The sequence below is a fragment of the Trichechus manatus genome, unplaced genomic scaffold (genome assembly GCF_000243295.1).
Source record: "Trichechus manatus latirostris isolate Lorelei unplaced genomic scaffold, TriManLat1.0 scaffold00052, whole genome shotgun sequence".
NCBI lineage: Eukaryota > Metazoa > Chordata > Mammalia > Sirenia > Trichechidae > Trichechus > Trichechus manatus.
Window position 1 is genome coordinate 14,298,711 of NW_004443988.1, and position 17,113 is coordinate 14,315,823.

General features: G+C 41.2%; 1 protein-coding gene across 1 annotated transcript in view; it reads left to right on the forward strand.

Moving 5' to 3' along the window:
* TMOD2 (tropomodulin 2) overlaps positions 1-16,889 on the forward strand; it is a 54,739-nt gene extending 37,850 nt beyond the window's left edge. The window contains exons 8-10 of the mRNA XM_004377667.2: positions 7,017-7,160; positions 13,653-13,797; positions 15,841-16,889. Coding sequence (XP_004377724.1) covers positions 7,017-7,160; positions 13,653-13,797; positions 15,841-15,875 — 324 coding nt within the window. The 3' untranslated portion in view covers positions 15,876-16,889. The remainder of the gene's footprint in view (positions 1-7,016; positions 7,161-13,652; positions 13,798-15,840) is intronic.
* The last annotated feature ends 224 nt before the right edge of the window (positions 16,890-17,113 follow it).

A 17,113-nucleotide genomic window follows, 5' to 3' on the forward strand; every position in this document is an offset into this window, starting at 1 on the left:
TGATGGCGCCTAACAACAACAATGTATATACAAGTAGATAGTTTTCAAAATAAGATTTTCCTGCTGTTTTTTGAAAATCATCACTGAAGTTTTTCAATTTTCCTTCATTCCAACTCTAATTGAAGAGTCATAGCATCCTTCTCCCTGCTCGCTCCCCCAAATCTTACTACCAAGAATTTCATCCCCAAGGATTAGCAGAGAAAAGAGAAGCAGAACCAAGGGAGAGAAATGAGGGTTTCAGGAGGCAATTTTTGATCATCAAGATGGATTAACAGCTCTGTGCCTGGGTGACTGTTTCAAGAGCCCTGTCATCAAGTCTTCCTTTTTAGCATCCAAACATGAGAGAAAAAGGTATTTTTAGTGGATGCTATTTCCATTCCTCAATCCTTATTCTGCTCATATTTTAAATTCTAATTCTGGTGATGGCTAGAGTCAGTGAAGCTCTGTGGGATTGGGGTCCATTTAGACACGTCTCCATTTAAGGCTGTCTCACATTCAATAAGAAAACATTTTATCTCAATGACAAAAAAAAACAAAATAAATTTTGAAAAGACAGAAAGCATCTTATTGTGAGGGTTATGGTAACCACAATTAAATAGGCTCGATATTATTTTAAAATCACTTTTCGAGAATGTTGTTTGTTTAAGACACTTCTTCAGGCTTATAAAAGCATAGAGGTTCCACCTGTGGGGCAGTGTGGTGTACTAGAGAGAGCTTTAGTTAGGCTTGACGTAGAAGACCTGGGTCTTTGTCCTATGACATCAGCAGTAATTTCTCTGAGCCTTGGTTTCCTCAGGGGTAGTTGTTGTGAAGTTTCCTGGGAAAATCAGTTCATATTCATCTGAAAGCAGTTACCACACCATACAATTGTGAGGAATAATTGGATTCCTTAAGGCTGTGAAGAGCAAAGCCTCTTTGGACTAGCCTAGATGTCTACATGTGGTCCAGCCCAGTTGGAAAGACCCTTCTACACATTAGAAGTTGGTTGATTACCCCCACAGGTGATAGAGGTCTTCAAACTATGATAATGGCAGAATGACTCACTGTTAGTGAGAATTAAAAATCAATGGTAAAACAAAGAACTTCGAGAGACTTTTCTATTTAAGGTTCAAAAACAGGTTCAACAAGGCACTTCCAGGATTATTGTGAATGTAGACAAGCTGTGTGTATAAAAGATGGTGTTACCTATTTTACAGAGGGGCAACTGGAGCTCAGAGAGGTTGAGTAACTTTACTTAGATTATGCAGCATGTGGCAAAGTCAAAATTTGAACTTAAATCATCTTTAATTAAATTCAGTTCACCACACCCCAACCATGTCCTTACAACCACATCTATGGCAGTGAGTATTAGTAGAACTTGCAACCATAGAATGCCAATGAAGAGAAAATAACCAATTATGTAAAAAATACTATTGTTATTAACAACAGTGCCAACCATAAAAATCAAGAACTTAGGCCAGCACTGTCCAATAGAAATAAAATGCGAGCCACATGTGTAATTTTAAATTTTCTAGTAGTCACATTAAAAAGGTAAAAAGAAACAGGTAAAATAAACTTTAATAATATATTTTATTTAAGCCAATATACCCAAAATATTATTGTTTCAGAATGTAACCATTATTAAAAAATTATTGAGACATTTTGCTTTTCATACTGTCTTTGAAAAGCAGCGTGTGTTTTACACTTACAGCACATCTCAATTCAGACTAGCCACTTTTCAGGGCTCCATAAAAACCTGTTGCCACATGTGACTAGTGGCTGCCATGGACAGTGTAGGTTTAGGGGGTTAGTGAGTATTTTCATATAATCCTGTAATGTGCATGAAACAAACCTCTTTAAAGATATATTTCTACTCTAGTTATTCATATAGCATTTAAGAAATCTCCTAATCAACTCAATGACAACTACCAGCAGGTCTTTGTTTTACTCACGTCAGTGCCCAGCACGGATAGTAGATGCTGAGATACTTGCTGAGCTGACGTAAACTTGGCCTGCAGCCCAGGGGGTGATGTTTGGCTGAGTTTCCCCTCTTTTGGTTCAGGATAAGAAAAGTAATTTCCTTCAGTTTAAAATAAATTGGCAAGATCCTGGCTACTTCCCAGTAGGCCCTACAACTGTTTTGTGAAGGCCTAACCGCTCTGATGTCGTCTTATTCTAATAATGAAGGTAAATCTCTTTAAGGTTGGGGAGTCCATGAAGAAAGGCCTGATGCATTCTTCTCTGGTGTTGTAATTAAAATGTGTACATTTTATTTTAATGGAAGACTTAGCACTGAATAAGTACACTTTAATTTACATGGCATACACTAATTTCAGTCCAGGTGCTGAGCTTTCTTGGCAATTGCCTGACTAATACACAGGATTATTCTGTTCCAGTGATTCTCGACTGGTGGTCATTTTGAGAATCCTCCCCGCCCCCGGGGATATTTGACAATGTCTGGCGACATTTTTTGTTGTTGCTACCAGGAAGGGTGCTACTGGCATTTAGTGGGTAGAGGTCAGGGATGCTGCTGTTGCCACAACAAAGAGTTAGCTGACCCAAAATGTCAACAGTGCCAAGGTTGAGAAACCCTGCTCTAGTCCCTCCTTGGATTTCTTCTCCTCCCTCCTCCCTGTTTTCCTCTGTAACAACAATTAAAATCATTTAGAAGTTCCTCGTTCCACTTCCTGGAAGGGGTTTCTTGGAGCAGTTTGTTTTTCATTCTTCTAATTGTTGTCTTTATGACTTTAATTAAAGTGACTGTCAGTCCTGACTGCATATAAGTCACGTGGAGAGATTTTAAAACTGCAGATGTCCAGGCCACAGCCTCAGAGAGTTTGATTCCTCTGGGGGCGGGGAGCAGAGTTGGTATATTTTTTAAACCTCCCCCAGGTCATTCTAGTACAAAGCCAGGGTGGAAAATCATTTTTATACATTTTTTTTCCAATTCATCATCTTAGATGATTTTTGACTCCCCATTATAAAAGATAAACAAACCCCACAAACCCATTGCCGTCGAGTCGATTCCAAGTCATAGTGATCCCTTAGGACAGAGTATAACTGCCCCACAGGGTTTCCAGGGAGCAGCTGGTGGATTCAAACTGCCGATCTTTTAGTTAGCAGCCAAGCTTTTAGCCACTGTGCCACCAGGGGTGAGTGTAAAACTGCCCTCATCTTTTTTGTTTTTTGTTTTTTTTAAATAAAAGATGAGGGCATTTTGTCCTTGCTCTGCCTTCCCTCCCTCCTTCCTTTTCTACCTCCCAATTGTACTTACTCTGGTGTTTCCACACGTTTGAGCCTTCTACATTTCATGCAGTTATATTCCACATTTTGTATATAGGTTGATACTAAATAATTAAAAACCTGCTGCCACCATTTACAATTATATGATTTTATAAATACATAAATCTCTGTTCTCTTGGGCTTCACAATCTAGTAACTCATACTGGTCAGATTCTTGTTCCTTTGTAGGTATTTTATTTTTTCTGGCTAGAATTTTTAGAACACTCTCTTTTCCCTTGAAGTTCTGAAATTTCACATGTACATATCTACTTATGAATCTTTCTTATTCATTCTGTTAAGCATTCAGTGAGTTCTTTCAGATAAAACTTGTAACTTTCTTCAGCTCCAGAAAAATTTCCCGCTTAATTATTTCATCATTTCTTTCCTTTTGTTGTCTCCTCCTCTGCTTTCTGGACTACAAATTAGAGGAGTGTTAAACCTGTGCATCTTTCCTCCATATCTCTAAGCATATCTTTCATATTTTCTATTTATTTGTCTTTTTAGTCTATGTTCTTAGAAATACGCTCAACCTTGTCTTCTAGGTCACCAGCTTGTTCTTCAGCCATCTCATAATTCTGTATGTGCATTATTTGTTGTGTGTGTGTGTTTTTCATTTCAGTGTAGTGTTTTAATATTCAAGAACTCTTTCTTGTTCTTATTCTTCTTTTTTCATAGTAGCTATTATTTATTTTGTGGATACAAAACAATAAATCCAAAAATATTTTATGGATACAAAAAGAAATGATACCTTTTCTTTTTTTGTTAAGAATAATAATTAGAATTTTTATATTTGTTTCGTTGCCCTGGACAATCTCTGTTCCTCCTAAGGCAAATTGTTCTGTATGGTCAACTTGGCTTGTCCTGTTCATGATGTTGGTTTTCCTAATAAGCCTGGCAATTCGTGGTTGCCCATTTGTATTTATGAATGGAGGCCTGTGGTGCAGTGAATTACTTAATATGGCCCTTCTCACCATAGTCTTTGTGACTTCCACACAATGATTGGGTAGGACTATGCAAATAAGGTACTTATGGCCCACCAAGGGGATTGGACAGCTTGCTGCTAATGCAAATAAGATGCATGGAACCCTGTGGGGAGGTGTGGCTACGCAAATAAGCTGTATGGAACCCTAACGAGGGGATTGGTCAGTTTTGCCATCTCACTAGGCTTAAAAGAGAGCCAATCCCAGAGCAGAGGGGGACCTCACTACCACCAGAAAAGAAGAGCCGAGAGCAAAGCACATCCTTCGGACCCAGGATCCCTGCACTGAGAACCTTCTAGACCCCAGAGACACAGAGCTGTAACACCGGAGACAGCACAGGACAGCAAGTAGCCACAGCAGAGAAATGGCAGCAGCAGAGGCAGCAGAACCAGAGACCAAAAGGACGACACAGTGGGTTTCCTGGCTCACAGAACGAGAGAGCTGAGCGCCTTGAGGCAGGAGGCCTGCTGGCGGAGTGAGATGCCTCCAAGCACTTGGAGGAGCTAGGCTTGCTGACCCATGGATCAAGAGAGCTGAGTGCCGTCAGGCTGAGGCTTCCTGGCAGAGTGGGTTGCCTACAGACACTTACTGGCGGAGCTAAAGAGCTTTGTAACACTTGCCCGTGCAGGGCAGAGGCCAGGCTGAGGGACTGAGCAGCTGAGGGCCAGAGAGGCCTGCCTGCAGGTACAGCTGAGAAAAGAGGCTGTCCTCACTGAAGAACTGTATCCTGAATCCTTCCTAATCCTGAATTGTAACCTATTACTTCTGTAATAAACCCTATAACTGTGAGTGTGGTCTGTCAGTTCTATGTGGCCATTGCAATGAATTATCAAACTCAGTAGAGGAGTAGAGAGTGCTGTGGGAGGGACGGTTGGTGTCAGAATTGCTAAAAGGTTGGAGGGAGGAGGTATGTCTGACCTCCGTCTCAGAGGGCTCAGCCTTGGGCTGTGGATCTTGATTCTCCTCCTGCCTTGAGAAGTTAGAGGAGGTCAGATGCCACCCCCACACGACTTTTACAAACAGTGTTAGTTTGTTTAAACCACCATCATTTCCTTTGCAGTTGTGTAGGTCTGCTTCACCAAGAGACCTCTCCTTTAAGAGAGAGGTCCTTTTATTTTTCTCCATTTGCCACCATCTGACAGGCTATATATTTTATTTATTATTAATGTATTGACTCTGCTAGAATATATGCTCCCTGAGGACAAGGATTTTTGTTTGTTTCCCTTACTGCTGGCATATAGTACAGGCTCAATAGGAGAGTTTTTTTGAATGAATGAATGGGTAGATGAATGCTTTTGTTAGCAGGCAGGTGAATTGACAGGCAGCTTTCTCTATAGTGTGTGTATGAGGCACTGGTAGGCAGCCTGGGAGTCCCCCACAATAGGAGAGTTTCATTCTGGCCGTGGTACATTTCCATATACTTTATTCTTAGGCAAAGCTGCGTTTCCCCTTCTTTCCCCCTCCACTGTATCTGATGGTGATCTACTTCCAAAAAATCAGCCATTGAAAACTCTACGCTGCACAGTTCTACTCTGACACACATGGCGTCTTCATGAATCAGAACCGACTTGATGGCAACTGACGTGGAGTCCCTGGTTGGTACAAACAGTTAACGCACTTGGCTGTTAACTGGAAGTTTGGAGGTTCCAGTCCACCCAGAGGCATCTCGGAAGAAAGGCCTTGCGGTCCACTTCTGAAAAGTCAGCCATTGAAAACCCTATGGAGCACAGTTCTACTCTGACACGCCTGGGGTCTCCATGAGTCGGAGTCAACTCGGCAGCGACTGGTTTTGATGCATCTGGTGTGAAGGTCTGGAAATACCTTTGTTTCTGTGCTGCTTCTCTCAGGTCCTAGTACCCTCACTTGAGGCTCTTCCAGGGAGATTTTTCACTATAGTTCTGTCTACAGTTGCTGTTTTTAGGGCAAGCTACAGGAAGGGGTGCTGTGCTCTCCATCTGCCCTAGTTATTCCATCTGTTCCTCAGGCAGTGCTTTAATGAAATGCCCTAAACAGGACTTAGCACCGGCATCTCGGGAGTGACTTTCCTTGTGTTAATTTCTCCACCAAAATCTTTCTAGTTTCTGTATTTCAGCAGCTTCTCAAGATAATGGCACTCTTTTTTTCTTGCACTGTTAGAGTTCTGGTCTTTTAAAAATTAGGTATTTTCTTCATTTCAGTGGAGACTGGGGGTGAGGGGAAGCAGGCAGGGCATATGTGCAGTCTCCTGTCTTGAACTAGCCATCTCCAGGGGGCTTGCCACTCTGAGTTGTGGTTTTGTTCCAAAAGTTATCTTTGAAGAATTATGGTTTATAGATGACCTGAAATAACGTGACTAAACCTATAGTGCCCAAATGTTAATCGATGGTAGAGATTTTTATCCATTCATAGTAAAAAAAAAAAAAAAAATGTTATTTTGAGATTATGTACTTTCTTCTTTTTCCTTAAAGGTAAAATGCCTTTTCTCAAAAAAGATAACAGTTGGTCGTGGGTATTTTAAATGTCTCTGCTTAACAAAATGAAAAGTTGGCTATTCCCTATGTCCATGTTTTTTTGTTTTTTTTTGCAGGTATGAGAAATTCATAAGCCTGGGACAGCTTGACTAAGCTATTTTTATTTCAGATTTAAATTATTATCTTTATTACTTAGAAGTGAAAACATGATCTTAACTAAGGTTTTCTTTATTCAAGTACTGTAAAAAATATCTGTACTTAATTTTGGGGCAGGGAGTTTATCAAAGAAATCTTCAGAAACTGTTGTTTCTTTTTACATAATAAGGCTTTTGCAGATATGCTGAAAGTAAACAAGACCTTGAAAAGTCTCAACATAGAATCCAATTTTATCACTGGCACTGGGATTCTGGCCCTGGTGGAGGCACTGAGAGAAAACGACACCCTGACTGAGATCAAGATTGATAACCAGGTAAGGGAGAGGGGGCAGAGCCGCCTCTCAGAGGACGCGTGACGCCACGCGCAGTGAGTTAGAAGACAAAGCTCTGAGACTCTACTGCACATCTTGGCTTTTCTGTGAGTTATAACTGCTCAGGCCTGTAGGGGGTGTGTGGGAGAGCCTGTTAGTAATTTAACATGGCACAGTGGGACAGCCTGAGAAATAAAGAGCTTGCTGTGCCCCTAGCCCCAGGCCAGTCAGGCTCCAGGGGAGAATGAAAGGAGGTGATGGGGGATGTGCTGACACTGCTCTGTCCAGCTGTCGTTGTTGATTCTGAGAGTAACCCTCAGCTCTTTCTGTCCTGGCCTTTTGCTGGGACCATGGCTAGAAGGAAAAAGCAGGCGGCCCTGCCTAGAGACTCAGACTTCTTATCCCTGTTGGAGTCTTCGAGAGCCAGAAGCAGCCCTGGGCTCCTGCAGCCTGGTGCTGCCAACAGGGAGTCTCTTTATAGGAGTTGGAGCTGGACATCTGGCTTAGGGCAGCAGGCCTCACCCATAGTATGGTCAGAATCTTGACTCTGTTCCAGCACTTCTCAGGTTCCCAGCCAACAGCTAAAGCAAGCTGCTTGTCCCTAGAGCCACCATTCCCTGGCAGCAGCCTGCAGTGCCCTGCGGCTCCACTGGCTCCTGCCCAAAGATAGCCACACTCTTACGAGCTGTGGTGCTTGCCCTGCTCCTTGGGTTAGGGGAAGTGTCTGTGACAGGGACGCAGGGGTCTGAGGGGTCTAGATGCTGTATAGTGGGGAGAAGGGGCCCTGGATGGCCCAGAAAGAGGAGAGAGCAAGGAGGCTTGTGCTAAGTGTCCCCCGTGGGGTGATGGGAGGAGAGTGGTAGTGACTGTTCAGAGCATCCCTGTCTGCCTGGTCCAGACCCTCTAAGATCTGGTAAAGCCTCAGTGCCCTACCCAGGACAGAGACCCCAACAGTTCCCCGTGGGTGCTCTGCTCTCGTCCTTGGGGACCAGGGCAAGTAGGCTGTTTCAGTGCAGCCCCTCTGCCGCTGGGCTCCTCCTGGAGCTCATTCAGGGAAACCCCACAGGAGACAGGCCCTCCTTCCTTCTCACCCCTCCCCAGAAGGGATGCTTCACTGAAACAGCTTCCCACATGAAGAGGTATGGAGGGCAGCGCCTCAGGGGATGTGGCAGTGTCCCAGAGGTGGCATACACTCAGGGAACATGGAAGGCCATGCACCCTGGTGTGTGTCCAGCTGCTAGTAAACCAAGAGAGAGGCATCAGGGAGTGGGAGAACAGGACAGTAAGCCAGAGGGAAATACGGAGTGAGTGAAAAGAAGCCATAGCTCAGGGATACTTACTGATAGATCAATAGGGAAGAAGTTAAGTAGACTCTTGGTAAATATTTCCAGAGAGGCCAAAGATGGAAATGGATACCTGGTACAAAGTATATTTACCTTTTTGTGTTGGTTTAGGCCAGTTTGGAACCCTATATCTGAAAAACATCTGTGATAGTCTGTTTCTAATTTCCTGCAAGATACCACGTAATTAGGGTTGCCAGATAAAAGACAGTTAAAATTGAATTTTACATAAACAATGAATTTTTCTTAGTGTAAGTATGTCCCAGGCAATATTTGGGATATAATTATACTTAAAAAAAATTTATCTAAAATTCAAATTTAACTGGGTTACTTTTACAGTATTTTTATTTGCTACATCTGTCAACCAACCCTATACCTAATGAATGAACTGGAGTCCTAAAAATTTAGAAGAGACCAGTTCTTTTTAATGCATATGAAGAAGACCCTGAAATACAAAGTCTGTACTTTTCTCTTAAATCTCCTCTGAGTCACCTACTCGTCATGCCTCCCCAGCATCTAGGAAAGTATTTGTGTCATTTTCAACTTTTGTCCCCCACTGAGCCTCTAAAATGACTTTACTTGTGACAAGGAGGATTAAGTCTTCCTAGAGCAACTGGAAAAAATCTTTGCTTTACTCCAAGAATGAGGAAATTGATTCAAAACTTGTCCTCCACCCAAATTTTGTGCATTGACTCATAAACTGTTAGAAGTAGCTCTCAGTTTCCTCATCTGTATAATGAAGGGTTTGAAATGACCTCTAAGTCAGTGCCTCAGGCAGGGCCCACAGCCTAGACCAATTTAGCATCACAGCAGCGGGCAGCTGCATCAAAATGAAGACCTGCTGTACCAGGCTCCAGGTTAGTGTGTGATGACTGAGTCTGGTGTTCCCAAGAGAAGAGCCATCAGTGAAGCATAATAATAAAACGATGGTTAACAGCTGAGTGAATTTGAGTAGGGAAAAGTAGTCACTTAAAAAAAAATAGAAGGCAATTTTAAGAAATGTATACTTAAACTTTTGTTTCCAGGTTTATTTAATTTTTGTGTTTAATGACTTAAAATAAAAACAATATATCCCAATCATAAGGAATTGTGGTGCCCATTTGTTGTCCTGGGTTTATGCAGCACAAAAGACCTCAAATCAAAAAAAGAACTAGCCTGCAAAAGAGACATTTCCCGTGTTATATTACTTTATCACCTTCTTTTATATGCCTCTGTCCCAGTGTAATTTTCTGAAGCTCCTAGATTCTTTATACAGCCATCAGCATGCCATCCTTCCCCAATGAAAACTATCATTCTAGTATTCATATTTCCTATTTTTCTATACTAGATTATGTGAACAGTTTATGCAGTTAACATTATAAAGGAGGAGGTTTCGTTTTTATTTTACTGCTTTGCCTAAATGTCATCCAAGATTCATTACAAAATCAGAAAACTCCTTAAAAAATTACAGTTGATGTCTATATAAATAATATGTTCAAATCGAGGAGTAAGTGTGAATGCAAAACACAGCAACTATAAGAAACCTGACTGAAATTTAAACTATTGAGAAAACAGCCAGCTGCTTAGAGATATGGGACTCAGAAATTTGGGAATATAGGCGTTAGGGTAACTTTTGATCATTACATCAACCCTTGAAAATGTAACATTAACCAGCAAGTTACCCAAGTCCAAGGAACTTGAGATTTGTGAGGGGAAGTAAAGAGATTTTTATGTCCTCCCTCATAACCGCTGTGAGCCCCTCTCCCCTTGGATGGCACCGCCTTGGCTCACTCCAGGAGCACAAGCCATATCTCTGGCTCCCCCCAGCCTTAGCTCAGGTTCCGTCTGGAAGTGTCGCACTGTTCTAAAGTGTGTCACTTGGGAAAGCTGCTCATGAAACTCAGAGGTCAGTATCTCTTACTTGTTTTGCTGCTGCACCCTCCCATATGCCCACAGTGCTTAGAACACTAGTCTGTACACTGTGGATACCCAAAACTGTTATTGTCTGACTGGAAATACCACATCTTGTTAGTCTGTTGGGGAGAGACTTGTTTGACACATTGCTGGATTAAAAGAAAGAGGAACAAAGAGTTAACCCTTAGAACTTGCACCGGGCACAGAAGTTCCTCCACCCCTCTCCTTCATTTACTCCATACTTAAAGTTTCCAAATTTAAAAGATATGTTATTTTTTAAAACATAAAGTAGTAAAAATTGCATAGTGCTGGCACAGAAATAGACTGAAAGAGCAATAGAGTGTAGCCTAGAAACAAACCCGCATGCACTGGAGGGTTTTGCACTGAAGTGGTATTTCAAATCAGTGAGGGAAGAACTTGCTAGCATTTCTGAACAAAATAAAGTTGAGTATCTTCTTATACTAAAATTCACTCCAGATGAAATGAAGATTTAAATGTTAACATATATAAAATCATAGAACAAATAGAAGAAAGCAGGAGGAGTGGAGAGGCTTCCTAAACAAGACATACAATCTAGGAGACTGATGCGTTTGACTGTGTAAAAATGAAAACAAAGTCTTTATAGTAATCACAAAGAAAGTCAGAAAACAAAGTTAAGAAAAATATTTTCAGCACATTTGACAAAGGGCTAATTTCCTTATATGTAAGAATTTACAAATCAATAATAATAATAAAGCAGGAGTAATAAAAAACCTGGTGGAAAAATGAACAAATGATGTTGATCAATTATTTCCAAAAAAAGATAGCCATAAGCAAAAGAAAATTAATTGTTCTTATTCATAATTTGAGAAATACAAATTATAGCAATTAAATACAAGTGACTACATCTTTCACCTTTTAGGTTGACAAAGATTAATAAGATTAATAATACCCCATGTTGTCTAGGATAGGGATAACTGTAACTTTCGTACACTGTTGAGAGGAGGATAAATTGTCACAATCTTTGAAGGCAATTCAGTAATATATCCAAATTTGAAACATGCTTATCCTTGGACCTGGCCGTAATTTGCCCTGCTGGCACACTTGCAGATATACCCATGGATATACTGTGCATACAGGGGAAGTTCACTGCAGCATTGTTTGAAGTAGTGGAAAATGGAAATCAATGTAATATAAATCAGTAGCGCCTAGCTAAATAAATTATGATATATCACTGCAATAGAATGCTGTTCAGTTGTTTGGAAGGATGAGGTAAACATATATTTACCAACATGAAAAGATATCAATATAATGTTAAATGGAAAATAAAAGACAAGTTTCAGAACATTCTAGTATGATCCACTTATGTGAAAAAAGCATAGATATACATGTGATTGTATAGCTATATGAATGCATACCAAATGTTTAGAAGACTGCATGCTACATGCCAAACTGGCTTTCTCTATGGAGAGTGGGAATGTTGGTGAATGGGGGAGGGGGGACTTTTATATTTTTTGGTTTGCTTTTTCTAAACAAGCCTGTATTTTTTATTTAAAAAAAAAATTAGGAATACATTACAAAAAATATACCATGTCCCTTAAGTTTAACTTAAATTCCTATATTTACATGCCCTCATTTAAAAAAAAAATTCTTTTTGTTTTCGTTATTCTGTGTCTCAACTTAAAAAAAAAAACTCTTCTTACCAAATTTTAAAACTTAGAGATTTTTCTGTTGGGTAGTAGCTCCCTTTATTTATTTGTTTAACTGTACGTTAGATCAAGGTTTATAGAGCAAACATACTGCTTTGTGACATTGGTTGCCAACCCCATGACATGTCAACACTCTCCCCTTCTTGACCTTGGGTTCCACCTTACTAGCTTTCCTGCCCCCTCCTGCCTTCTAGTTCTTGCCCCTGGGCTAGTATGCTCATTTAGTCTCATTTCGTATTATGGTGCTGTCTAATCTTTGGCTGAAGGCTGAACCTCAGGAGTGACTTCATTACTGAGCTGTAAGGGTCTCCAGGGGCCATACTCTCGGAGTTTCTCCAGTCTCTTGTCAGACCAGTAAGTCTGCTCTTTTTTTGTGTATGTGAGTTAGAATTTTGTTCTACATTTTTCTCCAGCTCTGTCTGGGACCGTCTATTGTGATCCCTGTCAGAGCAGTCAGTGGTGGTAGCCAGGCACTATCTAGTTGTGCTAGACCCAGCTTGTGGTGGTTGTGGTCCATTAATCCCTTCAACTAATCTTTCCCTTGTGTCTTTGGTTTTCTTCATTCTGCCTTGCTCCAGATGGGATGAGACCAGTGGAGTATCTTAGATGGCCAGTCACAAGCTTTTAAGGCCCCAGACGCTACTCACCAAAGTAGAATGTAGAATATTTTCTTTATAAATTATGTTACGCCAATTGAGCTAGATGTTCCCCAAGACCATGGTCCCCACAGCCCTCAGCCCAGTAATTTGGTCCCTCAGGGAGTTTGGATGTGTCTGTGGAGCTTCCATGATCTTGCCTTGGACACGTTGTGCTGGCTTTCCCAGTATTGTGTAGTGTCTTACCCTTCACCAAAGTTACCACTTATCTATTGTAATAGTCCCATTTAGTGTTTGATAATTCGTCTGGCCAAGGGCATGATTTAAACCACAACAAAGCCTCTTTGGGATCTCCTAGTGAGACTCTGGAGCGCTGGTGGCACAGTGGTTAAGAGCTTGGCTGCTGCTAACCGAAAGGTCAGCAGTTTGAATCCACTAGCCACTCCGTCTGTCCTATAGGGTCACTATGAGTCGGAATCGACTCACTGGCACACAACAACAATAGTGAGACTCTCCTGAGAGACTCAACCATCCAGTTAATCATCTTTAATCATTTGTAGATATGGATCCCAGAATAGAAAATTCAGTAACTGGATTGATTGCTGTAAGACAGTTTCACTATTTAAAAACATTCTTTATTTAAATCACAGATATTGGGGTGAATTGGAAACACCAAATATTGTTTTGGCTCTAATTTTGCCTCTGGAATCATCTTTCCTTCATAAATAATTTGCTTAGTTTCTCAGTTAAGAATGCCAGCAGATTCAGCTATCTGTCTGCTGGATTTTGCTTCTAGACACAAAGCAGGACTCAAATGACTGTATGGGAGAAGACATCTCAGGTGACTTTGTCCCTTTCAATTTGAGACTTTTTCCTGTTTACCTTTTTGTCCAAAAAGTAGCCATGTGTCTTTCCATGCAAGTAACTCTTTCCTCTTCCTTCTTGGTTATCCTGTGTGTTTCCGTGTCCATAAACCAGAGACAGCAGTTGGGAACGGCCGTAGAAATGGAAATTGCCCAGATGCTCGAGGAGAATTCAAGGATCCTCAAGTTTGGATACCAGTTTACCAAGCAAGGACCTCGAACGAGGGTGGCAGCTGCCATCACAAAGAATAATGACCTGGGTAATACAGCCATAATGGTATACTGTTAGCAGCTAGAAGAATGTGATAACCATTTCACATAAAACGTTTAACATACCATTGCACTGACCTTCAGTCTCACTTGGCCCTTCATCAAAGGTGCATTATCACATGGTCATAGGCACGCTTTGTGGTATTCACAGTGTAAAGTTTCATGCTAACATCCTCTCAAAAAAAGAACTGTTTGTTCTTTTTTCCTGACAGCCTTTGATTTTGCTTGATTTCCTTTGTGTATTTGCTTCTGCTTTACTTACTTCTTATAAATAATCACTTTCAGCACCAGAAGATAGAAGTTGAGATATGGAGCCCAGTTCACTTATGTTTGACTTCTGAGTGTGTTTTTATACTTATGTTTAAATTTAGGCATGCCATCTGATACTTCGGTAACTTACATGTGAGATAATAGAAGCTACCTTACGAAGGTTAAATTTAGGATTAGCTGCAAAGCTTTTTCAGTTATCCCCTCTTTAACTTTTTCTGCTGCCCACTTCTTGCTGAGGATCTGTGGTGTTTCTTTCTTCTGTTTGATTGAGGTGGAGCATGTCCTGGTCAATCACAGCACGGCAGAATGAAGCAGATTAGAAAGGCTTGGTCTGGGAATATCCCAGCCACCTAGAGCAGCATGGCAAAGGGACATCCAGGAGCCGACAGTCTACTTGGCAAGCAGTCAGCCAACGTCAGGCCTCAGTCCCCAGTTTGAGGTTCAGGGACAGAATGCCAGGCCTTGGACAGGGGAACTGGCAAGAGAAGGGTAAAGTGTTTCACCAAGTATAGTGCTGGCCACGAGAAGGGTTTGAATGAGGGATGAGATAGAAGCTGGGGATAGAACCAGAGGGGATGGACAAAGGCTAGTGTCCAGTCCCCTGCCCAGACACACTTAGCCAAGGCCCTGGGCCAAGGTGTGGCATGTGGCAGCACAGGGGCTGGCAGTGCTGACCTGCGAGGTGCAGAGGGTGAGACCAGGAGGAGCACAGCAAATAGGGTTTTGGGGAAGGGTGGAGACAGCGGTCAGAAGGCGGCTAGGAAAGGCACATCGGATCCACAGCTGAGCATATGGAGACCTAAGGAAATAGGCAAAACAAGTCCAAGAGTGGCAGCTTCAGGCAACAGCTTTTGTCTAATTTCCCGCAGCCCAGGCAGGAGCAGACTGGGCTGTTTAAAGCAGAGAGTTAGGGCAGGACCGTAGAACTGAGGTGCCTTGTTGCCAGATCCAGGAAGGTTAGTGTAGCTGTCTTCCTAGAGACCTGGAGGAGCTTAAAGGGGGAAGAGGAGGGTTGTAGAAACTGGGAAACTCAAAAGGTTCCCTTTGGGTAATTTCTTTGATACTAAGTATCAATTAAGGGAACCTTAATCTCTGAGTTTGGAGCCCTGGTGGCACAGTGGTTAAGAGCTATGGCTGCTAACCAAAAGGTTGGCAGCTGGAATCTACCAGCTGCTCCTTGGAAACTGTGGAGCAGTTCTCCTCTGTCCTGTAGAATAATCTCTGCATTTGCTAGTTATCTAAACCTCACCTTCTTTGGACATTGATACTTAGAAGCTTTTATTTAAAATAAGTTTAGAAACTTTGAACTTTTTTTGCAACTCTTCCTTGTTTTCAAACTGTAATCTGAACTAAACAGATTGTGATTGTATCAGCCAAGGGAGTTAAAGCCAGTTGGTGATTGAGTTGCAGAGAAGCTGAGAGGAAGATCTGCTGTGGATAAATCACCAGGAAAATAATGAAAATTTCAGTCCCTTTTAATGGTTTTATTCTGGACCTTCTACTCCAAGAAAATTGGAAAGTTGTAACGCAAGTTCCCAACTATCAGACATACCTTTGTTGAAATGTAGATTCCAAAAAACATAAATTCCACCAGACACTGGGTTACAGTATTTTATCATTTCCGTTTATTGCCGTGGGTAGTTGAGTACTGAAATTTAAGATCAGTGTATCTTCAAGTGTGTGGGATTGCCATTTTGTGAGATTAATTAAAGGAATACCCGCCTCCCCCCTTTTTTAAAACAACCTTTATCTTTCTTATCTAGTCCGTAAGAAGCGAGTTGAAGGAGACCGGAGGTAAACTTCCACAAGAAGAGGCGAAGTTTCCCCACGGCAGCTGTGGCGTGGCCATTTAGAGAAAAACAAAACCTTCTCCTTCCCCGTCGAGACCATTTCATTAAAGGTTGTTCATTTCCGTTAACCACACAGCTAATAATTTAATTGTTTTTCTTTTTCAGCACTACTGTTTATCTTGGATTTTTAATATATACCATTGTTTTATTTGATTGTGGGTAACTCTGACAGCTTGCATAAGTGGGCTCATACAGAGTTTAGTGAGTGATGGCAATTGGAAATGATCTTAACCACTTTCATATCAGGTTGTCTTGTTTTATTACATGAACTCTTTTAATCACTGAAAACTTAGTATATAAAATGTATTTTTAACTGTGATTACGATAGCAGCCTGTCTCTGTTTACACGTATACATTTGAGTTAGGCTAGAGACGTCAGAAGTACCACGTGTGAAGTTAGTATTGCCAGTCTTTCACTGGGTGAGAAAATGTGACCAACTTCCACAGATTCTCACTTAGTTCCAGAAAAATCACTAAATGCACATACCTCACTAACTGAAGATCAGTGGTGTTATCTTCATAAAAGCAAGACAGCATTAGGATACTTTAACACAGCATTAGTAAATAAGTATACAGTATGTATTAACCCACCAATATGGCTTCAAGCCAGACTCACAGGTAGCAAAATGAATTAACACATCTACCTTTACTGACTATTCAACATAAATTGAATCTTTAATGTGACTCTAAGGAATAACTATTTACAGTGCTGTTTTAAAGGTTTCTAGACAGGATAGAAAAATGTTTAAAGTTTAATAAGAGGGAGTCTTTAGAAATGGGACATTCTTAAATAAAACAATAGTAATTGCACCTTCATCAGGGTTGTCTGACGCATGTGATTGCATTACTTTGGAAAATTTTACAACCATTTGTTGCTTTATGCAGGTGTTTTGTCTTTATGGTATGATCCATCTAGACGTTAGCAAATCACTTATTCAGATGTTTATCATCTCAAGAACAAAGCCTGGGAAAGTCCAACTGAGGTGATTGCATTTCAGTGTGCATTCACCTTTTAACCTAGCAGTGCAACATCAGTGAGGGAAACACTTGACTGCAGCCTTTGGTAACTGTCAGTGCTGGAGACTGTAGTTGGTGGTACTTGGACACTGTCTTAGGCACCTGCCCCTTCCTCCTTCCTTTCCTACCTGTTCTCTTTTTCCTTCTTTTCTCTGTAATTATGAACCTT